Below are 26,483 nucleotides of genomic sequence, written 5' to 3' on the forward strand. Positions count from 1 at the left end.
ATTTTGAGCATCAGTGCCATTTAAATATTTTCCTTTGAATAAGTTGAAATTTTTACTTATTGTTAAACTCATTGGTATTTTAGTATTTCTTTTTTTTTTTTTTTTTTTTAAAGATTTTATTTATTTGTCAGAGAGAGAATGAGCACAGGCAGACAGAATGGCAGGCAGAGGCTGAGGGAGAAGCAGGCTTCCCGCTGAGCAAGGAGCCCGATGTGGGACTCGATCCCAGGGCACCGGGATCATGACCTGAGCTGAAGGCAGTTGCTTAACCAACTGAGCCACCCAGGCGTCCCGGTATTTTAGTATTTCTGAAAAGCAATTTTATAGTTCATTTACATTAAAAAAAATGAAGTCCCTTAGTCTACCATGGAGCCAGAATCCCCATTGTTTTTCAGATTAGTTACTCCAAATGTATTATATAAACAAAAAAACTGGTTTGGAACGTCTACTTTTAACTTGTGTTCAAAAGATTATTTGGACAATAATAGCCAAAAATCGGATTTGTTTCCAAATCGTACAGCACACTATTTTAAAGTGATTGAATACATATTAATATTATGAGTCTATATGATAGTCAAATAGTTACAGGCAATGAACATGGTCTCTCTTGCTCTCTAACATGTGTGTTATTCTTATTTTGGTGTTGTGGAAACTTAAAACTGATAACCTGAGCTTGTCTAGCAACATAGATTGTATCAGCGACCCCCCAAACCAAAGTGGATTGCTCCTCCCTCCTTTTGCACAGTATCTCATTAGTTGCCATTCTGTGCCACTAATGCCCCTTTATGTTACTTATTTTTCCTCTCAATCTCCTAACTAGCAATGAACTCCTTGAAGCCAGGGACATGATCTCGTTCATCTCTGGGTCTACTGTATCATCTGGCATCAAGTAGGATGAATAAATGAATGGATGAATGAATGGCTGAATTCCCTTAAGAAAATGCCAGTCAATACAGATAAAATTTCATGACTTTTGCATGAGAAAGACTTACTCAAGGATAGGTTGTTTGGAATTGAATGAGTAGAAGAACAGACAGTTGTGGTCCAAGAGGGAAATTTTAAGTCACAGAGTAAAATTTTAGTGTTTAAGATTTAGGAGGAGGAGGTAGAGAAGTTTGAGTCACACGCTGAGTTTTAAGACATTGTTGGATTGTTGGATGGCGGATATAAAGAGGGAGATTGTTTAGCTTAAAAAGACACAAGGATTGTAAGATGAGGGTTTTCAGGGTATCGCACCACAAACAGGGGGGCTGTGGACCATCACAGAACTTGCTGAATAAGGAGAAAACTGAATAAATGCTGGGAGGAGGTGGTCAAGTTAGTGGTAAAAAAATGATGGCAAGATTGCAAGAATGGATAAATTCTTGGGTCAGAGTATCCAGAACTGTTGGCAATCTCCAGTAGATACAAAAAAGTATGCTGATCCCCTTTTCTGGCCACAGGGAATCTCCAGAGAGATGGGCAGAGCTACCTTCAGGACAGTGTTAATGTTAGATGAATCAGTTGCTTCTCTGAAGATACACACACACACACACACACACACACACACACACACACACAGTGCTCAGAGCAGAGAGGAAAGAGAGAAGGAAAGAACAGAGTGGAGCATCCTTTAAACTCAGCCAAGAAGAGTCCTGGCTCTACAGTCTTCAGTTTGGTTGGTTGTAGGCACAGTTCCACTGGATACAAATTGCCATTTGCTATGATCTTTGTCCGGTTCAGCTGTTGGTCACAGGTACTTATGTGTCAAGTAGATGTCCTGTGTGCTCAGAAAGCACAGGGAACATCAGGAGTAGGAAGGACCATTGGAGAACCCTGAACCTGACATCTCACTTTAGAGGAAAGGAAATCAAGGAATAGGACATTTGAATGACTGATTGGAGATGCTAGAATTAATTGTTACAGGAGAGATGAAACCCCAGCTCTGAACACAGAGGATGAGAATTTGACCAGGGTCCTGGCAGTATCTGGTACCCCCCAGCTCCTCTTTATTGCCTTCTCTGATTGTGGGGCTCAGAAAGAGGAGTGAGCAGATTTATTTTCTTACGCATGTTCTGCTTCATTGAAGGCTGACTAGTATCACTAGTGCATAAAGGTTTAGTAGGGTACCTGATCAGTCTATGAGAAGAGCCACTGTGAATTTCTTGGGAGGAAAAATTAGACCTATTCCCAGGCTTCCTCTGTGACTGTGTCTCTAGGCCAAATTTAATGGAAAAGAGAAGATTTGTATGAGCAAGTCCAGTTAATCAAACTGATGGATTTCTGAAGGCTGAGTTTTCTTTAAGATGTTCTCCACACTTGAAATGCTGTTTGGGCATTTAAGAAACAGCTGACTGAGCATAGTCTGCTGGTCAGGGGGCTGCATCTCTTCTGAGTCTAACTTTTGTACAGTCTTTTCTGCAGATAGTTTTGCATTGATTCAAGTGGCTTACTTGGGGATTCGTGCCAGTTCCTCCCTGCTCCTAGTTACGTGCTGTGAAGGATGTTCCCTCTGGGTTCAAGCAGAAGGAAGCTTTCCGGGGGCTTGAACTATCTGAGCATGTGCTCACATACAATAGTTTAAAGCTTCAGAAGATGTCACAACTATTTCTTAGAGAGCATAAGCTCATCATTTTTAAAGGGAAAAATTCATTAGGTGTGAATACTCTGCCCCAGAATATTGTTTGCCAGGATCTTCTTCCTTGATATGTACTTAGGTACGAACATCTGCATTAGAAAAAGCAGGAGCCCATGGGATATTGTATGAGACCTGCTGCTGGTGATTCAGAAATCCTAGCTAATCTTTTGGAGTGATATCAGCAGTTTAGGCAACACATGATGACATAGAAAGGACAGTTTTCTAGGAAGTAACTTTGAAAAAGGGAAACTTCAGTTGTTGGTTGATTTAAATCTTTTTTTTTTTTAAGATTTTATTTATTTTTTTGAGAAGGAGAGCATGAGCAGGAAGAGGAGCAGAGGGAGAAGGAGAAGCAGATTCCCTGCTGAGCGGGGAGCCTGATGCAGGGCTCTAGATCCCATGACCCTGAGATCATGACCTGAACAGATACTTAATCTACTGAGTCACCCAGTCTTTTGGCTGTGCAGAAAGCCAGTTCTGGTTATAGCCAGGAGACTGTGCATCTGACCCTTAGGAGAAACATAAAATCAGAATCATGGTGATGTTGCAGACTTTGTAAAGAAAACCTTTCATGATCGTCATCGGGTCTGTACCTGTTTGACCCTACCACCGCACTGTAACGTAATCATCCATCTGCCTCTGTTGCTTCATTCAGAGAACATTACAGTGACTGGGGTTTTTAATAATGATCTGGGTCCTCACGATGATAAGTTATGTTCGAGCTGATGGATCACTTACGACAGGGAAACCTCATGTACATATTTCAAAGGCAATCACTCAGTGTTTGAAATAATATATTAACGATTAAAGGTTACTAATTGAATATTTAGTGACGTCCCTTGTCAAAAATTACTCATTTTTGAACGATGCCAGCAAACTCCCGAGTACAGCCGTACTCCTTCCTTTCCCAGTGAAGCATTAAGTAACTGGAAAGCAAAAGAGAACAGGGAATGGAGAATCTATGTTTGGAGGCCTTTTTGGAAAAATATTCCTTACCAGCAATGTCAAAAGTAGGAAAAGAAAAAAAAAAGTCCCTCCAAGTAAAATCCAAATGAAGCAGAATGTTCTTTTCTGAATGAAAAAAGTGATCAGGGTTGCCTTGTCTGGAGTCGCCATGCTTTTCAGAATTCTCTTCTGAAAGCCTGTGTGTGGGATAGGTGGCAAATTGTGTTTTCAGAAATGGTTCTTTTGAGATGAGAAAAAAAAAAAAAACTTCAACTGTCTCACACTGGAGAAGAGAACTATCCTGCTTTGTGACATAGTTGATTGGTTTTATAAGCATTTCCCACAGTAACTTGTATAACATCCATGCCTGGCCCTGGGTGTTAAAGTTTGAAGGAGACCGGGAGTGATGGGGGGGCGAAGGGTGTCCCTGGGTTTCAGAGACTGGTGGGGTCTGCTGGTCTTGTTCCCGTGATGGTGGCTCTCTGAATTATGCAGTGGTTTTTTGGTTCTTTTCCTGTCTTTTTGATATGCAATAGGAAGTTGATATTCACAGCCAGTGTTTAATTCTCGCATCTGTTTCTCATCTTTGTTTTATATTCGTGGTCTGCTTGACACTTCTGCCTCAGTGGTCAGTGAACTTGTGCTGGCCTGGGGGGCCCCAGTTTCTTGGATAGGTTTGATGGCAGGAGGGCCAAAGCCAGGCTCAGTCTTGTCATCCAGTCTTTTTAAGGAGCAAGGAGAAAGCGAGCCCTAGGCTGAGAGTCACAGGTGCCATAGTGCTGCTCACTCGGTTTCTGCCAACATGGCGGGGATGCTCGTCAGGGCTCTCTACTTCAGAGAGACACGTTCCTTGACGGAGACAGTCTCCCTAGGCTCTAATTCGCCAGGCTCTTAAGGATTTAGGTGAGGAAGGTGTGAAAGATTGAAAGCCCAAGGTTATTGGGCCCCTTTTTAGTCACCTCCTGGTCCCAGGTGGGGTCTCGTGTCCTCTTGACATTATTCCATACTGGCCACAGTGGCCAGCAAAGGGCAGGCGATCGTCCTAGGGCAGAGATGAGAGGAGTTTACCCCTGAAGTGACACCTGCCCCCACCTGTCCTGTGGACGTGCTCCCCATCCAGCCTGCAGCCACCCACCTCTGACCTCCTGCCAATTCAGGAGAGCCTTTGTTTCCCCGAGGTCTTCTTGGGTGCTTCCTGGAATCCATGTTCCCATCCCATTTCTTTAGATTTCCCAGGGTTGGGTTGGAAGTTGGAACATTGGCCCCTTTTGCTGATTTTATTTCTCCCCACAGTGAGTTAGGGAGGCGTCCTATAATCGTCTGGCTAGCTGGAGGAAGAGAGGAGGAAGTCTGGTCTCAGAGAAACTGTGGAAGGGCTCGCTTGAGGAAAACTTACTAAAAACAAAATCACAGACAGTGATTGCTACCTTTGACCTAGACTTTGTCTTTTCCTCTTCGAGGATTATGGACAGAACGGAGACCTGAGCTCTTATGTGCTGCTTTGGACAGATGCCAGTGTCTGGTCTGACTGGGTTTTGCTCGTCCCACACTGGATATTAAATACTTTCATCATCATCTTTGGTGAAATAATTGTGCTGTGTCACTCGCTTTCAGTCATGCTTAAAGTTAAGTGACTGTGGCCTCCCTTGGGTACATTATACTGGCTTGAGGACTTTGTCTCGAACTGAGTTCATTAAAGTCTCTTTGCAGTGTGTATCCCTTATCCCAGTTTTGTCAAGCTGACTTGCCTCTTGATCACATCAAGTCTTTTAAGTACCTAGGCTTTTAATGTGGATTCTATTTACTGGGACCCAGTAGTCAAAAGAAGGAAGTCGATCACTACCCAAGGCAGGACGCACACTCTTCAGGTGCCTTCCCTGAGGGTTGACCTACCATTGGGTTTCCTACCATTTCATCATCAAAAATAGGGTGGAGCTCTGCCAAGACTGCCTCATCAGAAAGCTCCGTATTTAATCATCTCTTGTTTTTTTTTTTCTTATCATTTTTTCTTATCATTTTCTTATCATTTTTATTTCATTTTTTCAGTGTTCCAAGATTTATTGTTTACCCACCACACCCAGTGCTCCATGTAATACGTGCCCTCCTTCATACCCACCACCAGGCTCACCCAACCGCTCATCCTCCCTCCCCTCCAAAACCCTGTTTGTTTCTCTGGTTTTTACCTACTTTTATACTGTGTTAAGGAGAAGCAGAACTCAGGATTGATTACAAGTATGGATTCTGAGTTGGACTGGTTAAGTTCTAATTCCAGGATCATCCTTGATAGCTGCATGATCTTAACCCTTTTGTACCTCCTATTTGATATACGTTTATAAAACAGGGATTGTAATAATTCCTGCCCCACAAGGATTGTTAGTCAACACTATGGATGTCTTTATAATGCTAAACGAATACAAATGTCACAGTAAGTGTTTCACCTTTTTCATTTGTAATTAGGAGTTGTTTTAACTACAAGGTCATTTTTATTTTCTTCAAAGGGCACTGTAGAAATGGACTAGACAGGTGTTCTGTCTTCTACTATAAAGATAGTGAAGACCACTGAGAGCTCAGATGAACAGTGTGCCTTCAGCGCCCGGTGGGGGTGGGGTGGGGACCGTTAGATACTGGCTGCCAGATCTGTGTGTGAATGTGGAGGTGCACACTTGTACTCTGGGCACAGTACAAAGACCTTTAGTCAAAAACTTAAAAACAAACAAACTTGGGGGTGCCTGGGTGGCTCAGTCGGTAAGCATTTGACCAGCTCAGGTCGTGATTTTAGCGTCTGGGGATCGAGCCCCACATCGGGCTTCCTGATCAGAGGGGAGTCTTTCTGCTCCCTCTTTCCTCTGCCCCCCCCCCCAGGTCAGTTCATGCTCGCTCTCTCTCAAATAAATAAATAGAATATTTTAAAAATATTATATAACAAAATATATATAATAAATATATAGTAAAATTATGTCAATTTTTAAAAACATTTAAGTTGTACTTTGCTCTGTATGTAATGTTCATCTCAGGACCACACATCCTTCTGCACATAATGCCCTATCAATCTAAAATTTGTGGGTTTCGGGATACCTGGCTGGCTCAGTAGAGCATGTGACTCTTGATCTTGGGGGTGTGGTGATTTTTTTTTTAAAGATCTTGATCTTTACACCACATTGGGTGTAAAGATTACTTTAAAAAATCTTTAAAAAATTTTGTGTTTTGTTAAACAGTGTGTTGTATAACTTTTCTCTTTCCCTTATTCCACACTTGCCAAGTATCAGAAGTAAATTATTTTATGCACTTTCATTTTTTTTTCTTTTGTGCTTTTGGAAATGAGGCCTCTGGACTGTCTTCATACTGCAGAACTCTCTCTGCCCGATTTTACTGAGACCCAGTTGACACACATCACTGTATATGCTTAAAGTGTACAGCATAATGGTTTGGCTTACATATATTATGAAATTATTACTCTAACAGATTTAGTTTGCATCCATCATCTCATATATATAAATTTTTTAAGAAAGTAAAAAAAAACAGGGGCACCTGGATGGCTCAGTCAGTTAAGCATCTGACTACCGGTTCCAGCTCAGGTTGTGATCTCAGGGTTGGGGGATTGAGCCCCGTGTCGGGGTTTGCGCTCAGCATGGAGCCTGCTTCAGATTCTCCTTCTCCCCCTGCCTCACCCCCTGCTGGTGCTCTCTTTCTCTCTCAAATAAGTAAAATCTTAAAAAAAAAAAAAAAGTAAAATCTTAAAAAAAAAGAAGGTAAAACAAAAAAGAACTTCCCTTGTGATGAAAACTCTTAGGACTTATCCTCTTACCAACTTTCCTGTGTATCATAGAGCAGCGTTAGCTGTCCTCATCATATTGTATCTTATAGCCCTAGTACTTAGTGATTTTTTTCCTTTGTCACGACTCCCTGCCTCCAGAATACATATCTGATCTCTTTTTCTCTGAGGGTTTTGTTTTTGGGTTTTTGTTTGTTTGCTTGTTTGTTTTTAGCATTTTTGGTTTATATCTTGTCTTTCTGGCTGTTTTTAGTAGTAAATAATGCTGGTATGAACCTGGAGGTGCAGCTATCTTCTCAAGGTAGTGTTTTTGTTTTCTAAAGATTTATTTATTTGAGAGAGAGAGAGCAGGAGGGTGGGTGGATGGCAAAGGGTAAGAGAGAATCTCAAGCAGACTCCTTGCTGAGTGTGAAGCCTGATGCAGGGCTCGATCCCATGACCCTGAGATCATGACCTGAGGTGAAATCAAGTGTCAGACACTTAACCAACTGAACCTCCCAGGCACCCCCATGTTTTTGTTTTCTTTGGTTGTATTCCCAGAAGTGGAATTGTTGGATCATATTGTAGTTCCATTTTTAATTTTGGGGGATCCTCTGTATTGTTTTCCATCGTGGCTACACCAGTTGGCATTCTCACCAACAGGGCATGAGGGTTCCCTTTTCTTTACATCCACAACAGCATCTGTTACCTCATTTTTTTTTCTGAGCATGGCCATTCTGACAGCTGTGCAGCGATGTCTCACTGTGGTTTGGATTTACTTCTCCTGATGACTAGTGATGTTGACCGTCTTTTCACATATCTTTTGGCCATCCGTTTATCTTCCTCAGGAAAATGTCTGCTTGGGTCTTTTGCCCATTTTAATTGGATTATTTTTTCTGATGAGTTCTTATATATTTTGGACATTAACCCTTCATCAGATAATTTGATCTGCACTCCCCCCCCCCCGCCCCATTCAGTAGGTTCTCTTTTTCCTTTATTGATGGTTTCTCTTGTTGTGCAGAAGCTTTTCAGTTTGGTGTGGTCCCACTTAATTTTTTTTAAGATTTTAATTATTCATGAGAAGGAGAAAGAGAGAGAGAGAGAGTACACGAGCAGGGGGGAAGGCAAAGGGAGTGGGAGAAGCAGACTCCCAGCTGAGCAGGGAGCCTGATGCCGGGCTCAATCTGAGGACGCGGGGATCATTACCGGAGTCAAAGGCAGATGCTTAACCCACTGAACCACCCAGGTGCCCCTGACTCAGTCCCACTTATTTTTTTATTTTGTTGTTTGTGCTTTAGGGTCCTAACTGAAAGATCATTGCTGATTCATGTATCAAGGAGGTTTTTCCTCTTTCTTCCAGGAATTTCATGGTTTCAGGTCTACATATTTATATCTTATAATACATTTTGAGTTCATTTAGTAAGTGGTATAGGATAGGGGTGTGGTCTCATTCTTTTACATGTGACTATCCAGTCTTCCCAGTGCCATTTACTGAAGAGACTGCCTTTTTCAAGATAACATTTAAAATTGACTCAAAGCTCAGTCAGATGCTGTGATCATTTTACATTCCTGCCCAAAAGAATAGTTCTCAATAAATATTTGCTGCTTTGAGCTAAGTATCTTTTTGGAGAGCTGCTTAATCTGTGTTTCTCTTGCCCTGAAAGATCCATCTTAAAAGTACTCAGACGCATTGGTCTTCGAAAATTTTATTTAAAGGCCTTTTCAGCAATTAGTTGCATCTGCCAACATTTTTATAAGTTCTCATATTTCACAGAGAGGCACACATTGTTGTTTTTCTGAGCACATTAATGAGCACATTGTGGGGCCAGGGAAATCTTAAGTGAATTTAGGGCACTGTGCTAAGATGTCATATGTATTCACTGGATCCTACAGGACTCTGTAAGGTAGGTTGCATTATCATTTCCATTTTACAAATGAAGACTTGGAAGCTGAGAAGCCAAGAGGGGTAACCTTTTCAAGGTCAAATGGAAGTAACGGAGCTAGGACTGAATTTATACGGCCTGTAAAGTCACAAAAGCAGGAATGATACCAATTTCCACTCCCCATTTTACTTATACCCAGAACCTAACACATCAAATGGCCCATTTTATGGATTAAAAGATAATTGAGGGATGCCTGGGTGGCTCTGTTGGTTAAGCGGCTGCCTTCGGTTCAGGTCATGGTCCCAGCGTCATGGGATCGAGTCCCACATCTGGCTCCTTGTTCAGCAGGGAGCCTGCTTCTCCCTCTGCCTCTGTCTGCCTGTGCTCACTCTCTCTCTCTGACAAATAAATAAATAAAATCTTAAAAAAAAAAAAAAAGATAATTGAACACGTGAATGGGGAGAAATCACCGAAGAGTAAATAGCCAGATAAGAATATCTTGTATGGCACCTAGTCCTCTGTGGATTTTGAGATATGGCAATTTATACAAATAAATATTTGGCATAACATTTCTAACATTATTATTTAACTGTTGTATCATGAACTGCCTTTGATTGACATTTTCTTTTTTTAATTGTCTTTTACTCCTGTAATTTGTCTTTTATAAAATACTACTCCCTAAATTGAAAGCAGCAAACCATCAGAAGCCTAGTTAAGCCTGAATACTGTTTAGCCTTAGAGTGTACTATTCCTTACACTCTAATTACATTGCTTATTTTATGTGTTATTTATTTTATTTATTTTGGATAATGTAGCCCAGGAAATTTTTGACTCATGTTCATCTCATCTTCCAATAAAATACCCTAAGTCCATCTTTTTTATTTATTTTGCTAATGCATTCATGATGTCGTACCTCTCTATATATGAATAAAAATGTAATACAGACCTTTATCTTCACTAACTTCTGATTTTATTAATGTTCCTAATTCTGTCACATTTTGTTATATTTTAATCTTACCTTTGTCACTTTTTCTCTCTCTTCTCAACCTTATGTTAGCTCAAGATTTCATGAGCTTATTTTCTTCTCATGCCTCAAAACCATTGTAAAAAAATGGAAGGATACATGATGATGTGTTCCCCCATTTGACTCGAACCCCTACCTCTTGAGGTTGTTTCTCTAAAGCCTCTCTATATTTTAATATTGATTTCAACTTAGTCCCCTTTTCCTCTCTATTTGTGTGTGATATGGAAACCCTACTTAGTGTTTATTTTACAAGTAAGCCCTGTGTTAAAGAAAGGAAACAAAACGTACATTGCTTCTGTTATCTTTTGTCCCTTTCTGCTTAAAAAAGTTAAAAAATAAATTCATCAGTTTATCTCACACTGAAACCCAAATACTTCCTTGACTTCAAACTTATACCCATTGTGAACAAACCACAGATATTCATTCCTGGTTCCCTCAGTGCTTCAGTCTGTGGCATGCAGAATTCTCTAAATGGTAAGATGTGTCGTAATTATGCCGTATAGCGATGGGTTTTCACCTCCTGTTTGTTCTGGATGGGCCCAATGCTGTTTGGTCAGGCTCTCCACCAGCCCTCCGCTAGCTCAAACTAGAAGTTTCCGCTACTTCTAGAAGTTCCACATTCATGCCCCACCACCAAAGAAGGACAACTTGGATGCGACCCATCGTTTATCACTCCATGTCGGTTCCATTCAGATTAGTGGAACAAAAAGCAGAGATGTGTCTCTACAGAGCCTTCTCAGATGCACAGGCCCAGGAACAAATTAACGCATTTGTATGTAACTCAGATTCTTTCTCTCTTGGCCTCCCCTTTGGTGTGTAGCCAAAAATCCCTCCCAAACACTTCAAACCTTTTTGTCAACATGGAGCTAGCTGGACCTTTCTTCTGCTTTTTCTAACTGCTGCCCACTTCATTTGCATGTTTGTTTGTTTTAATGGGGAGAGAAGGGGTTCTTGTCAAAGGAGCACATTATGTCTTTTTAAGCATTTATGAGCCAGTAAATCTGCTTGGTGTAACATTTCATGGTATTTTTGGCTCAACAATCCTGTTCTCTCTAGAATGTAGAGCTTCCTACAGTTCTGTCTGTTGCCCTACTTGTGTCTCTTTGTCTTTCCCTCAATTTCTAACACTCTGGTGTAATTTCTCCTGGATTTACTAATTTAACTATTTTGATATCTAACTTCAATTTCCTTTCTCCATAGTGATCAATAAATATTTTCCCTGGATTTTCCTTCCGATCAGTGTTGTCCTTCAGCATTTCTCTACCATTCTCTGATGTTAACAGTTTTAATCTCTGTATAAAAATAAGCCTAGTTGTCAGATTTCCCAGTTGATCCTTTTTTGTTTCATTTCATTTGTCATTTATATTATTTTGTTACAACCATCAAATAAGAACAGATGCTTACATCGCACTGCTTGGATTCAGGCTTAGATTCCTAAAAGCTATATATGTGTTAATTCCTCACAACATCTCCCCTTGGGGTGGGAACCATTATTAGAATTTGATTTTAGAAATGGGGACACTGGAGCACAGAGAAGTTAAGTAACTTGCCTAAAATCTGCCAGGACTCAAGTGGGGCCTGTTGACTTATGTCCCTGGTTATAACCACTACATAAGACAAGAGGATAATGATAATACCTCTTACTATTCTAGTTCCTCATTTAAGCCTAGTAAATATCCAGGATGTCATTCCTCCTTCTGAAAGGATGACAGTCCATGATATAGACAGCTAGGCCTGCGTGTTTTGTGTTCTTTGTTGTCATGTTATTTCTCAGTCCCTTTCTCCCAGTCTTTTTACTTAAGTTCCTTTGTTTACATTAATTACACATGGCAAAAAATATAACTTTCCTCATTTCCATTTGCTTCCCGTCTGACCGAAAGGTTAAGAAGGATTTTAACTCCTAGGTAGGGGAAGAAGTAGACACATAACCTGTGATTTGAGTGATTTGGAGTTCACAGTTTCTCTAACTGTGATTGTTGCTGACCCAGCAAGTGGGTAGGGCAGTTCTGTGTGTTTTCTGTGCTGAGACTCCAGTGTTTCTGTCACTGGGGCACAGTCTGATTCATACCAGTTAGCCCCTGTGTTGAAGCCTTCTGTTCGCTTGCCAGTTAGACCCAAGAGGCTTCCATGTTGAAATTGTCAGCTAAGGCCATGTGCTCCATCAGGAATTTTCTAGGATCATTACCCACTCTCAGAACAGAGATGTAGGAATGGAGTCCCTTTCCAAAGCCGAATAACACCTGTGTGACCCTCTTGTGGTGAGAACCACGGTCCGTCTAAGCCCACATACACCTCAGTGTTCTGAGATGATTTTAATTTTTGTTTGATTTTTGGTACACACTTGTAATTGCAGGTGAGAAAACAATTTCTGGAAAGAGGATGTTGGCATTGTCTTCCAAGTCCATTGGTTTTCCTTGTTTTCCTGAGACAATAATTACAGCTGTCTCCACCTATGCCTGAGTGGCTCCCTGCCTGGTTCTGTTCACTTCACTTGAACGAGCAAGACTCACTGTGACCTTGTGCCTGCTCTTGTGTGGGGCAGAATCCCTAGGCTAGATTCTTTCCAGGACTTCTGTTCTATGGCTTGCTTTCAGTTTTTCCATGTAAACCCTCAACCTTGGACAGCCCAGGGCACGTCCCACCACAGCACTTGGATGTTTCCAATACCATTAGGTTATTTCCAGACATTTTGTTACACCCTCAGAGATTTTTCTTGTCATGAGCCCTAGAAATAATTCAGAAAGTTACAGCCATAAAAGTTTTAAGGCAAAGAGCTAAATAAATAGTTCATGTATCTTACATATAAAGGGTTTATTCCATCACTTTTGAATTTTGTGCATGACCCCCACAGACTAAAGCCTGCAGAAATTCCTGTCATTCAGTGAGGAAATACTGGAACTACGAAATATAAATTCTCTATTCGTGTTCTATCATGTCTTCTCTACCTTTTTTTTTTTTTTTAAGATTTTATTTATTTATTTGACAGAGATCACAAGGAGGCAGAGAGGCAGGCCGGGGCAGGGGGTGGCGGGAAGCAGGCTCCCTGCTGAGCAGAGAGCCCGATGCGGGGCTCGATCCCAGGACCCTGAGATCATGACCTCAGCCGAAGGCAGAGGCTTTGACCCACTGAGTCACCCAGGCACCCCTCTTCTCTACCTTTAGAAAAAATAAGTATCTTAATGTTAAAATCTCCAGATAGAAAATATGCCGATGTAGCTAATATATATACTCTTCACAGTAATGACTCTCATTTATGTTGTTTTATTTATTTTTTATTTTTTTATTTTTTTTAAGATTTTATTTATTTGACAGACAGAGATCACAAGTAGGCAGAGAGGCAGACAGATAGAGAGGGGGAAGCAGGCTCCCTGCAGAGCACAGAGCCCGATGTGGGGCTCGATCCCAGGACACTGGGACCATGACCTGAGCCGAAGGCAGAGGCTTTAACCCACTGAGCCACCCAGGTGCCCCTATGTTGTTTTAAACTGAAAGTGTCCATTTATATTCATTCACTTACTCAGTTGGCAAACATGAGATGGGCCTCCCTGGGCCCAAGTGTGCTGAATTCAACACATCTCTGCTTTTAAGGACTCACTCTCTAATAGGAGATTGAAATGAGCGTAAAGGATTTTAACACAAAGTGATCAGTACTACCAAGAAAGAATAATTCATTCTAGAGTGTCAGTAAAAAGCTACCAAATGAGATGACTTTCTGCCTTTGCAGACTGATTCAGATTCTGAAGTTTCTAAAGAGGGAAGTGTATTTCAGTCTAAGAATAACATGTGCAAAACATGGAAGGTGGGACAGAGCTGACAAGCTCCCACTGGGCTGTGGCAGGCCTTGATTGCTGATGGTCCCGATGCCTAGAACAGTGCCTGTTAGGCATTTAATAAATGTATCAGTGTGTTGTAAATGCATTAGCTCCTAAGTGTATTTATAACATGTACTTTGAAGTAAAAGTATACACTACCCATTCTTTGTCAAAGGAGTTGGTGGGAGCTAAGGTGGGTTAGGGTGCATCATCTGTCAAGGAGCTGATGTCCCATGCTCTGGGGAATGGACTTTGAACTTGGATGTCCCTGAAAGCCATGGGAGCTTTTAAGCACAGAGTGACGTCAATTCAATGTGTGCTTTAGTTGTGATGCCTGGGTGGCCCATTCGGTTGAGTGGCTGCTGCTTTGTCATGATCTCAGGATCCTGGGACCCAGGCCCGCGTTGGGTTCCATGCTCAGTGCAAAGTCTGCTTCAGGAGACGCTCACTGTCTCCCTCTGCCCCTCCCCCAGCTCACCTGTACGCTTTCTCTCCCTAAAGCAAAGAAATTAAAAAAAAAAAAATGGAAATAGATCTCACTACCTATTTTGTTGTCCTTTCTAAAAATATTTCTTACTGTAAAAGTAATGTGTACACATTTCCTGGAATTCATCAAGTATTGGAAGGAAGATGTACTAATCCAGCAATAACCAGCACCAACATTCTGGCATACTAACTCCTGGTGTTTTTTGAAGTACATGTTTTATACATATAAATATATTTTACATAGTTGCAAACATAATATATATCCAGTCGTGCATCTACTCATGGAAGTTTATATTCTACATTATGTGTTCTTCGTGTTATTAAGATTTCCACCAAAATTTCTGTAAATTTATTAAAACTTACAAATCAGGTTGTGTATACAAATTATAAGATCTTGTTCTGTCTTATTAGTTTGTGTGTGTGTATGTGTTTTTGAATATTTACTTTATGTTCATAAATCATTCTGGTAATACTGTTATGATCTGCCAAGGTTTGCATGTATCTCTTGAGAATCTGGCAATAGTGTTAGGCACTATTCCCATTTCTGGGTCTTATTCAGTGCATTTAGAATTTAGTTGTCAAATCATCTTTAGTTAAATGTAGCCATTGTAATATTTTTTAGGCCCTGTACCTCTTTCTTTTTTCACCAGAGTTTGAGGCATATATTGGTATAATTTACATATGCATTTAATATAGTCAGTCTAGGGGCGCCTGGGTGGCTCAGTGGGTTAAGCCGCTGCCTTCAGCTCAGGTCATGATCTCAGGGTCCTGGGATCGAGTCCCACATCGGGCTCTCTGCTCAGTGGGGAGCCTGCTTCTCTCTCTCTCTCTCTCTGCCTGCCTCTCTGTCTACTTGTGATCTCTCTGTCAAATAAACAAATAAAATCTTTAAAAAAAAATATAGTCAGTCTAGCTAGTCTTTTTTTTTTTTTTTTTTTAATTAGGCTTTTGGTATTTCCAGTTTATTTTCTTTCAGGAATTTCTAACCACACACAAGAAATAAAAGTTTATTTGCTGTTTATCCCAACACTTGACAATAAAAATAGCTCTCTCTGACTTTTTACCATCAGACTTAGTCAGTCAGTGCTTTTCAACTAAATGTTTATTCGTTGCATCTGATGTAGCAGCATTAAAAAAAAAATGTTTTAATGTTAAGTCCCAAACTCTGCAAGCCTTTTATTAAAGTAAGCTGAATACAGGAAAAATAAGATTTATTTTCATAGTTCATATTGCCATTCTTGCGTTTTGTGATCTCTGCTATTCATTTTCACGGTCCTGTCTTAAATCATTTCTGGTATATTCTAGCTTTTGAATGCTATTGATTTTTGTGTATATTTATTTACAAAGAGAATTTATTTTTCTTGTGTTCTTCTACTTCTTGGTCTTTTGTCTTAATGGTTATATTAACCCTGCAAGTAGAGATTGGTGAACTTTTTCTGTAAAAGACCAGATAGTAAAGGTCTTATGTTCTGTAGACCATAGGGCTCTATTGTTGCAACCACTCAGCTCTGCCTCTTTGGTGCAAAGGCAACCACAGATGAAATGTGAACAAATGAGTATGGATGATACGTAGTATAATTTTCATTTACAAACACAGGCAGCTGTATTTGTGTTCTGCAGTCATAGGTAACAGGAAGAAAACAAAGACATCAGGATAAAATATGAGTAATCTATTAAAAATTCTTTTCCTTTTCTATTAGTTTAGTTTATTTTAGCTAAGAATGAATGTGTTTATTACTCCATTTTTAATAGCAAAAGGATTCAGTTTAAGTACCCTTATATAAACATCTTTATCCATTAGCCTGTTGTATTATTTTTCTGCTGTCTTGGATTTTTTTTTTTTTAAGATTTTATTTATTCATTTGACAGAGATCCCAAATAGGCAGAGAGGCAGGAGAGAGAGGGGAGGAAGCAGGCTCCCTGCTGAGCAGAGAGCCCGATGCAGGGCTCGATCCCAGGACCCTGAGATCATGACCTGAGCCGAAGGCAGAAGCTTAACCCACTGAGCCACGCAGGCGCCCCACTGTCTTGGATTTTTAGCACAGCAGTTGACTTTGAGCTATACCAAAAATTGACGCATCTTTTTGGGTATTTTTTTTAATTGCGTGTACATTCATATCATACTTCACCAAAATAAGTCATCAGTAAAGAAATTAACATAAGTGGCCCCTGTCCTATAATGGATTGGGATTTGGATCAAGCATATATTGTGGCAGCCATAGTCTACTGTTAACTTCTGTATTCTGCCATTTGTAAACCTGAGCACTTTTCCAAGAAAGTGAACTCCATTGCAGATGTACAGACCTTTCTGTGGATTTCTCTGTGACCCTTCATGATACTTTGTAACTCTCAGAGATCCCATTTTCTGAATGTTCTATTTAATTGCTACAAGTTGTCTGTGCTTTCATTAGTGACAGAGCAAACTTTCTCAGAAACAGTGAATACATATGTATATATATTCAGCTTTCCAAGTTCACACTAAAAATTTTGATAATGAAAACTATTTTATCTCTCTTAAGCCCTAATAAAAGAAAGGGTATATTCCCTTTTATCTTCTCGGATAGTTAATACTTTAAAATACCCCCGTTTGTGGGGGACCTGGGTAGCTCAGTCAGTTAAGTGTCTGCCTTCAGCTCAGGTCATGATCTCAAGGGTCCTGGGATGGAGCCCTGCACTGGGTTCCCTCGTCAGTGGGAAGTCTACTTTTCCTTCTCCCTCAGCCTGCTCCTTCCCCTGCTCGTGTGTGTGCTCTTTCTCCCTCTCAAATAAGTAAATAAAATCTTTGAAAAAAAATACCCCCATTCTTAATCAGGTTTTGTATGTTGTATATTTTTATGTAATTTTGTAGTATTCTCTATATTTCTCTTGTTTTGTAAACTAAAACATTTTCTACCATTTACCTCCACAAGAATGTAATGATCTTTGTGGGTTAGGAAGCATTGTTATAAGGTTATACTCTCAAGCTGAGAAGCTTCATAAGCTGGTCCTAACCTACTACCTACCTGTCTTGTCCCCTATTTGCCCTATACGCCAAGCACCACAGGTATGCATTCCATTCAAGACTTCACTCAACCTCATACCACCCTAACTTTCCTGTCAGGAGAATGGTCATGAATGTGTTCTCTGAGGTTCTTTCTTTCATACCTTCCTGGGCAGAGGTACCTGCTTACTCTGCTAACACTGCCTGTTCCTCACTCAACTACTTCATCATGTCTAGTTATCAGTCCCATCACAAACATCACTTGTCCCCTCTCACCCAGTGCCCTGTGACAAACACATTGAGCCCATAATAATTACATGTTGATCTGAAGGAACACCTAGAGAGAAGGAAAGGCACTGATCATCACAGACCCTTTAATCATATTTTTTTTCTTTATCTTTAGGTATTCTTGAAGTTTTACACTGTGTGTTAGTAGAAAGTCCAGAAGCTCTAAATATTATTAAGGAAGGACACATTAAATCCATAATCTCCCTTTTAGACAAGCATGGGAGAAACCACAAGGTAAGGGAACGAATTTATTGCCATGGATGAATTCTGGAATAATGTTAAATGTATTTTTAAAATAAGGTAACTTTTAAAAGGTGTGTCAGCTGTGGCATATTTTTTGTTCCTTAATTATAATCATGTATTGCTGTTTAGTGCTTATTTGTAGCACCATTGAGACACTGAGCAGTTCTCAGCTTGCATTTAAGAGAAACTTAGAAGATACGTGACCTCGTGGCTGTCGTGTTCACGTGGCTGGGTCAGAGGGAGCGTGTTCACATTCACGAGACATGCTGGGATACTCAAATCTGAATAAGGGAATTAGTCGGCTGGAAGTGCTTTTTCTCTTCAGGTTCTGGACGTCTTGTGTTCTCTCTGTGTCTGCCATGGAGTAGCGGTCCGTTCCAACCAGCATCTCATCTGTGACAATCTGCTGCCAGGAAGAGATCTACTGTTGCAGACACGTCTTGTGAACCATGTCAGCAGGTAGACTCAGACGGACACGGTCACCGAACAGGTGGCCTAACAAGGAATTCACGTTCTAGCTCTGTCGTTAAAGCATCCAGAGGTCTGCTTGTTTTATTCGGATAGTTTACGTACTAGCCCAAGGAATAGTGTAGTTGTCCTGTCAGTTGGATGGGGTAATAATAACAATAGGTGAACCAAGCAGAATATGCATTTATCACAAGACTGTAAGCTTCCCTAGTTACATCCTGGGAGGCTGATTTATCCCTGACATCTCAGGAACAGGCTGACAATTCTACAGGCTTACAGTTATATGTAATTATGTTTTGTGCTTTCTTAGAAGATAAGTAAAAATGCTACCCTTCAATGCCAACTTCAAAGTGGCTACTATGTATAATAAAAAAGATGAATTGGAATGTCTAAGATATAATAAATTCCATTAAAAAATATAATAAAACTATATTCGTTAGATGTCCCTTCCAAGGTATCAGATGTTCCTTCAGCACTGTGAGTCAGTCACTATTCTCTATGCTTTCCATGTATCTTCCACTGTGTTTGCACTGGGTTCAACTAGTCCAACTAGGTACTAATATACACACTTTATAGATTAAAATGTTGGTTTGTAAATAGAACTCAAGTCTAATGCCAAAGACTGAGCCCTTAAATACCAAGCCATGGCTGCCTTCCTTATACCAAATAGTATAATAAAAATAATGATACAGCTTTCAAGTAAGAAAATATTTTGCTTGATAGTAATAATTTTGTTATACTATATCTAAGAGCTGTCCAGAAAGTAATCACTGCCTTACCCTGTTTTAAACAAAAATGTAGGGTTTGGTGTGTATTTCTATATTGTGTTTTTTTCTTTTCTTTTCTTTCTTTTTTTTTTTTTTTTAAACAGGGTTGATTATTTAAGACTTCTCGAGTGGCTCTTTGTATAGCATATGTGCTGTTGTTGACTGATATTTCCTGAGACCTTCACTAATCCTGAGCATTTAACATAGGGTCTAAGTCTCTTAGAAACAGAATTAAATACAACTACCTAGAAATTCTTCTGCCCTCAGAGAGGCATTGAGAACAACAAAGCTGCTCATCCCCCTGGTTCCTTTGCCAATAACATGGCTTTTCAGCTTGTACCTTACCTGACCCATGGCTTAGTTAGGAAAATGTCTGCATCTCCCGAATTAATAATAACTGCATAAATTCTACTGGCCTGTTACACTGAGTATTTCACCTTAAACATGATCAATGGTATAAAATGTGCTGAAAAGCAATTCAGAAAAAATAATCTTAGATCCCTGAGGGACGTTGTCAGGTAATCCAAAAAGCATATACCCATCACTGAATGTTAACTGTAGGCTGGCTATCCCCACCTACTGCCTCAGTGACTTAGTAATTTTGCAGGACTGAAGGAAAACATAGATTTAATATATTGCATTTTGGAGAAACGGGATGAATGTTCGAAATAGACATAAATGAACACAACAGAGGTTTATCCAGAGTTGCTCATGTGCTCTCCTATTTCTTTGAAGCATGAGACCCAACATTTTTCTGGGCGTCAGTGAAGGGTCCGCTCAGTATAAGAAGTGGTACTATGAGCTGATGGTGGACCACACGGAGCCGTTCGTGACTGCCGAAGCTACGCACCTGCGGGTGGGCTGGGCGTCCACCGAAGGGTACTCGCCCTACCCAGGAGGCGGTGAGGAGTGGGGTGGAAACGGCGTCGGAGACGACCTCTTCTCCTACGGATTCGATGGCCTTCATCTCTGGTCAGGTCAGCACCATCCACGTCTTCCTCTGTGTGCGCAAAGGAGATCTGTTGCCCTTGCTCTTGGGTTTCCGAAAGCCATCTGTGCTGCGTGTATTTAAATGTGTTTTTTTCTTCAGAAATTTACCATGGAAACGATGAGAGAGAATGTTAAGTAAAAAGCAGAATTTCACTAGGGAAGAAACAAAACTCTTACAATGATGGTACATTTTCAAAGACTGTATTGTTGATGAACAGTATGTGTGAAAAACGGCGTCTTGATTCATAATCAACTGCAAAAAAAAAAAAAAAGAAAGAAAACAACACACCACATTTGTGTGTTTCCTACTTACTTTAACAGGTGTGTGTGAAGGTCTAGCTTCCACCAAAAATAGATCCTGGAAAATAATTGGAAGAAATAGATAGAGTCTCATCTCCTCATAGATAACGTAATATTGGGAATTGGTCATTTGTGACGCATATTGTGAGGTGTCTAATAATCAGATGTGACACTTTGTGTGGAACTGTTTTTTAAAAAGCTTATATTTCATTTCACCAGCCGTCAGCCTGAACTTTGATAGTGAGTGCATAATAAGAATGAATGATAGGTAAAAAAAAATTGTATCCTTTTTTTCTATTAGAAGGTACATTTTAGTCGGCTCCATTCAAAAGTTCAATTCTTAATGATGTAGCTGTTTCTAAGAAACTGGAATTCATGTGAATTCTGCAGACATGTGCTTGTGCTCATAAAGCTGCATTTAGAATACTGGTCTCCTATTTTGTAACATAGTAATCATAGACAAAATATGGAAGATATGTGTATTTTTACATATAAAAAGCTGAAATCTGTCTCCTCGGGGGCACAAGTGATATTTATCAATGTTTTAGAGGAATGGTAGCTTATGAGCATTTAAAAAAAAATCGAATTAAATCTAAAAGTTTACAGTAACGGGTTTAGAGATAGAAACATTTCGTGTCGTTGTGTTTTATCCTGAGTATTTACTGAATTTCTCCTTTATTCAGTGCCTGTATTCAGTAGTCAGGAAGAGATGGGGCTTCATTTTGGATGTTTCATCTAGCCCCAGGGGCATGTGGTTGGGGCCCAGGTAGGAGGGTGGCGTGTCTTACACACCGTGCTGTTCTGGCCAGGCAAGTCAGAGAGCCTGTTCCCACAGTACACTTTTCCTACTGACAGAAAGAAGGCAAAGAGCACTAACATCAGAAGGTCCAACAAACAGAAAGTAGAGGTAATGTCTTGTTTATAATACGTGTGAATTCTCACACTTCAGATTTTACTCTCTTCTCTCTTTACTCCTACAATGGCTCCAAGTGCCATGGCTACTCAGGTAAATGAAGGAAACATGTTAACTTGTTTTCCCATTTCCCATTACACAGAGATGGGGGGTGGGTGGGGGAAGAGTACTCTGATAAAATAATGCGGAGTTGCTTCTAAATGTTTTAACCACACAATGCCACTTCATTTTCATTTTTGCAAGCTTTGAAGCTTTTTCTTTCAACTCACAAAGAGAACCCAGCACTCACAGAGTTAACCTGTATGCATTACACTTTTTATTATAGGGTATCTATTAAAGAAAACAGTAAGAATAACAACAAAAGTTTTCAGTGGATCTGTGAATATATCTCAGAGAGGAGGATAGGTTGGGGAATTCAGGAGAAAAATCACTTGAAACTTTCTATCGGGAAAAAATTCAACTTTTTCTTTTTTTTTCTTTTTAATGGCAAGAAAGTATGTACCATGCCTTGCCTATAGTTGAGATGTGTGGTCTCTCAAGCTACTGGGGTTATTCAGTCACACAACAAAAAGAAATAAGTGACATCCAAATTTTTTGGTAAGAAAGAAGTAAAACTTTCCCTGTTTGCAGTTGACATGATACTATATATAGAAAACTTGAAAGACTCCCCCAAAAAGCTGCCAGAACTGACGCAGGAATTCAATAAAGTAGCAGGAATCAAAATCGATGTGCAGAAATCTGTTGCATTTCTATACACCAATAATGAAGCATCAGAAAGAGTAATAAAACACTCCCATGTACAGCAGCACCAGAACTATAACATACTTGGGAATAAACCTAACCAAAGAGGTGAAAGACCTGTACTCTGGAAAGTCTAAAACGCTGATGAAAGAAACTGAAGATGACATGAAGAAATGGAAAGGCATTCCATGTTCATGGATTGGAGGAGCAAATATTGTTAAAATGTCTGTACTATCCAAAACAAGCTACCTATTTAATACAATTCTTAGGAAATGCCAACAGCACTAGAACAAAAAAATCCTGAAAATTTACATGGAACCAGAAAAGTCTCCATATTGTCAAAACAATTTTGAAAAAAGTAAAGTAAAACTGGAGGTATCACAGTTCTGAACTTCAAGTGACATTACAAAGCTATAGTCATCAAGACAGTATGGTGCTGACACAAAAATAGACACATAGATCAGATCAATAGCATGGAATAAAACAAAAAACCAGAAATAAACACACAATTATACGGTCAATTAATCTTCAACAAAGCAGGAAAGAATACTTAATGGGAAAAAGACAGTCTTTTTAACAGATAGTGTTGGGAAAATTGGACAGCAACATGGAAAAGAATGAAACTGGACCACTTTCTTTTACCATACACAAAATAAATTCAAAATGGATTAAATACCTAAATGTGAGACCCGAAACCATAAAAATATTGGAAGAGAGGACAGGCAGTAATTTCTTTGACATTGGCCATATTAAATGCTTCCTAGTTTTAGATTCATAGTCAACAAAGACAAAGCTGAATCATTTGGCTTCTGACTGATTTACCAACGTCAGAGTCCTAGTAATTCGGATTAATTTTCTTGGGGTCATTCTCCTGTTCTTTTTCTTTTTATTAAAGTAGAATTCAGATCTGTGACTTCTGGTGTAGAGCACATTCTTTACCACTTAACTTGCTGTAATTTAAGGGTGCTGACGTTTTTTCGAACGAGAATTAGGCTCATGAGCAGAAGTGTTGAACTTTGTCTTCACTTACTCTTTCCAATTTCAACTATACACCGTGTTGTTACATTCTCCCCTCTGGGAAGGCAGAACTGGATTTTTGGGCATCCAAGTTCCAAATGTTTGTAAGGGATGGCCAAAAGTATGAGAAATCTTGGTGCTTTGGGAACATTTAAATATGGAAGTGTGGAGGAATGTCCTAGAACAGTAGAAGAGAAAGATGGGTAGAAATTTCTAATCCAAGAGTGATAAATCAGACTGCTACTGTCTTTGTGGCTAATGCAGAGAATGGGAATGTAGTTGTCATCGGGTGTGATAGGTTTGCATAAATGTCACCTGAAAATGCTTCTGAGTGGATTCAGTGGTGTGAGTGCCATTGAAATTATAGACCTGAGGTTGTTCAGTAGTGATCCTTCCATCTTATCTGCTTGTTTCCGGCATCACAAGAGAGTGTGCCATGGTGGTTTTTAGTCCTTAGCAATAGCATAATAATATCCCTCAGACAGACCAATATATTTGGTGTATGTAGATATCTGTATAATTAACTCTTTTATTAGCTATTGATCTTGAGCTAAACAAGGGTGTTAACCTTTTTTTGTGAGTTGCATTGCTTTTATATGATTTTTTTCAAGAGCCATCTTTATTATACTCGGGGAATTTTAGGAGTACTACTTGATAATGAATTTATTGCTTACCGATTTGAATACTGGTAAAATAAAACATTGACACATTTTAAAAAGTAGATACGCTCTACCGCTGGCATTTCAGATATGCTATTGGTAAAAAGTTTGGCATGCTGGAAATTTTGAAAAGGTCTTATAAAAATGCAGATCTTGTATCATGAAATCCATCTTTGCCTTTGCTCAAATTGAGAAATTTTGTATGCATTTGTGAGCATGTGTTTGAGAGAGCCTTACCTTCATGTCTTTCAGTGTGTCCACAGAGACTAATTAGCAAAGGAGTTTTGACATAATCAAGAATGAGCGTAGGCTACAGGTTGGCCGGGGCAAGAAATGACATTTATCAAATAATCATTGTCACGCCTCAACTCGTATCCTGCTGTTCTCAGGAAGCCAACCAAGATCTTGTGTGAAATAAACTGTAAAACAAATCAGTTGGCATGCGTTTGCGTCTCAGCAAACAATGCACGAATGAACACATTTTCTGCTTTCCTTATCCCTGTTATTTTTATTTTATAAAACAAAAGGGACTGAATATTTGGAAAGGGTCCTGACATGCGAGCCCTGCTATGTCTGAGACGCTGTGTTCTTTTAAACCATTAGTTTAATCATCATAACAACTCTGCAAGGTGATGGCATTTGGCTTCTAGGAAGTCAAGGTTTAGAGAGATTATGTAATTTGCTGATGGTCATACAAGTAGGAGGTGGTAAAGCATCTGTTGGAACTCAGGTCTCTCCCTGGAGATTTCTCTCTGACATCATTCTGTTCTCAGCTTAAGCTGATTTGTGCATCAGATGCCGTCCTGCTCCAAGCAGAAGTTTCTCTGCATATCAGAAGGTCCAATTTACAATAAAGAGAGCAGCATGGCCCCGGGGGAGGGGGACAGCAACAGTTTTTGGACAAAGGATTTAACATGTAGTATTAATTTGCATTCAAAATTTATTCTCTTCCAGTATTGTGCATTGATTTGTCAGTACCACTCAAATCTTTGCCTCGGAAGACGATTCTGTGAGGAAAAGAAATCACCGTCCTTACTGTTTCTCCTCTATAGGCTGCATTGCTCGTACTGTAAGCTCACCAAACCAGCATCTGCTGAGAACGGATGACGTCATCAGTTGCTGTCTAGATCTGAGTGCCCCTAGCATCTCATTCCGAATCAACGGACAACCTGTTCAAGGAATGTTTGAGAATTTCAACATTGATGGCCTCTTCTTTCCAGTTGTTAGTTTCTCTGCAGGAATAAAGTTAGTATTTCTATGTGTTTTGGTTTGTGTCCCTTCTGACTTCTCCTACTTTCACAGAAGACACTGCACTGCCATGCCCCACACTCCGCTAACCTTCTGCCTGCTCCTGGGCACCTGTCTGTCCCCAGGGCATTTTTTTTGTTCCTTGGAGAAAGAGGTAAGATTCACCCAAGAGAGGCGTCTTGGGAGGCCGAATGCTTTGTCCACCTGTCCTACCATTTAGACGGGGAAGTTTGCTAACCCTCCCCCGAATCCATGTCCTGAAATAGTTCAAGCCCATTTAAGTTTACTTGTTTTTTTAATAAGGGGAAATAAACAACATTGTGTAAGAAAATACCACTTATTTCCTTATGTTTCATTAATTTTCCTTTTCTCATCTCATATTCCCCACCCCACTCCAAACCCCCATTTCTACAGAAACTAAATGGATTTTGTTGTTGTTGTTGTTGTTCATTCTCTCTGTGTTATCCGCTATGTGTTGTACTTGTAAATTGTCTGCTGCGATCAGTTGGGTCAAGATGGTTTCCTCTAACTTGTTGCTGTCTTGCTGTTACCACATGGAAAGAGATAAATGATAATTCTTTGGAGTTCTACAAAGAGAACAAGCGATGGTCTGTCGTGATAAGGTGCTACCCTGTCACCTGTTAATGTGTGTGTGTGGCTCCCTCACAAGAGTGGCTCCTTATTATGACTGACCATCAAGTCACTCTGGGTATTCTTCCTATTAGGATTCTATACATATGAATAAGTCATGGTTATAGAAGCACCATATTGAAGAGGGGACAGAAAAAGCATGAAATACTATGTACCCATGCACCAATGACCTTTTCTGGTGTGTTTATACAAATTACATTTCTTTCTATAACCTTCTGGAGTGTTTCAAAACCTTTGTTTTCTTCATTTTTAGCCCTTTGCTTTTTTATTTTATTTGCTTTATAATTATTGTGATTATTTTTGGCCTGGAAGTGAACCACAAATTAGAAAAAGAATTGCAAGGAAAACGAAAATTTGGTTTTATTTTTGTAAGCTGAGGGCCTGTGGAATCAGTATTGTTTAGCTGTGTTTCAAAACATGTTGTTCAATGGAACTTGTTTTAAATTATTTTTAATTAAAGGACTTTGATGTATGAAAGATTTTAGTACAGTTTTGTTTTTTTGTTTGTTTCTCATTTTTTGTTTTTTTTTTTGTCATCAAAGAAGGAATAAGGTGACTTTCTTCCGCAAAGCAAATATTATTTGAGTTCCCTTTAAGGAATTTCCCTGGGAAGTTGGACAGTGGGAAGTGACTGTTACTTTTTTTTATCAAACCTCATGCAGTCCTGTAATTTTAAGTATCTAGATGTTTAGATAATGTC

The 26,483-nt window shown here is 39.7% G+C and overlaps 1 protein-coding gene across 8 annotated transcripts in view; it reads left to right on the top strand.

Moving 5' to 3' along the window:
- RYR2 (ryanodine receptor 2) overlaps positions 1-26,483 on the top strand; it is a 738,447-nt gene that overhangs the window by 400,870 nt on the left and 311,094 nt on the right. For all 8 annotated transcript variants that reach the window (XM_047702071.1, XM_047702073.1, XM_047702075.1 and 5 more), the window contains 4 exons: positions 17,902-18,020; positions 18,355-18,488; positions 20,000-20,241; positions 24,937-25,129. In XM_047702071.1, coding sequence (XP_047558027.1) covers positions 17,902-18,020; positions 18,355-18,488; positions 20,000-20,241; positions 24,937-25,129 — 688 coding nt within the window. The remainder of the gene's footprint in view (positions 1-17,901; positions 18,021-18,354; positions 18,489-19,999; positions 20,242-24,936; positions 25,130-26,483) is intronic.

The sequence above is a fragment of the Lutra lutra genome, chromosome 14 (genome assembly GCF_902655055.1).
Source record: "Lutra lutra chromosome 14, mLutLut1.2, whole genome shotgun sequence".
Lineage (NCBI taxonomy): Eukaryota > Metazoa > Chordata > Mammalia > Carnivora > Mustelidae > Lutra > Lutra lutra.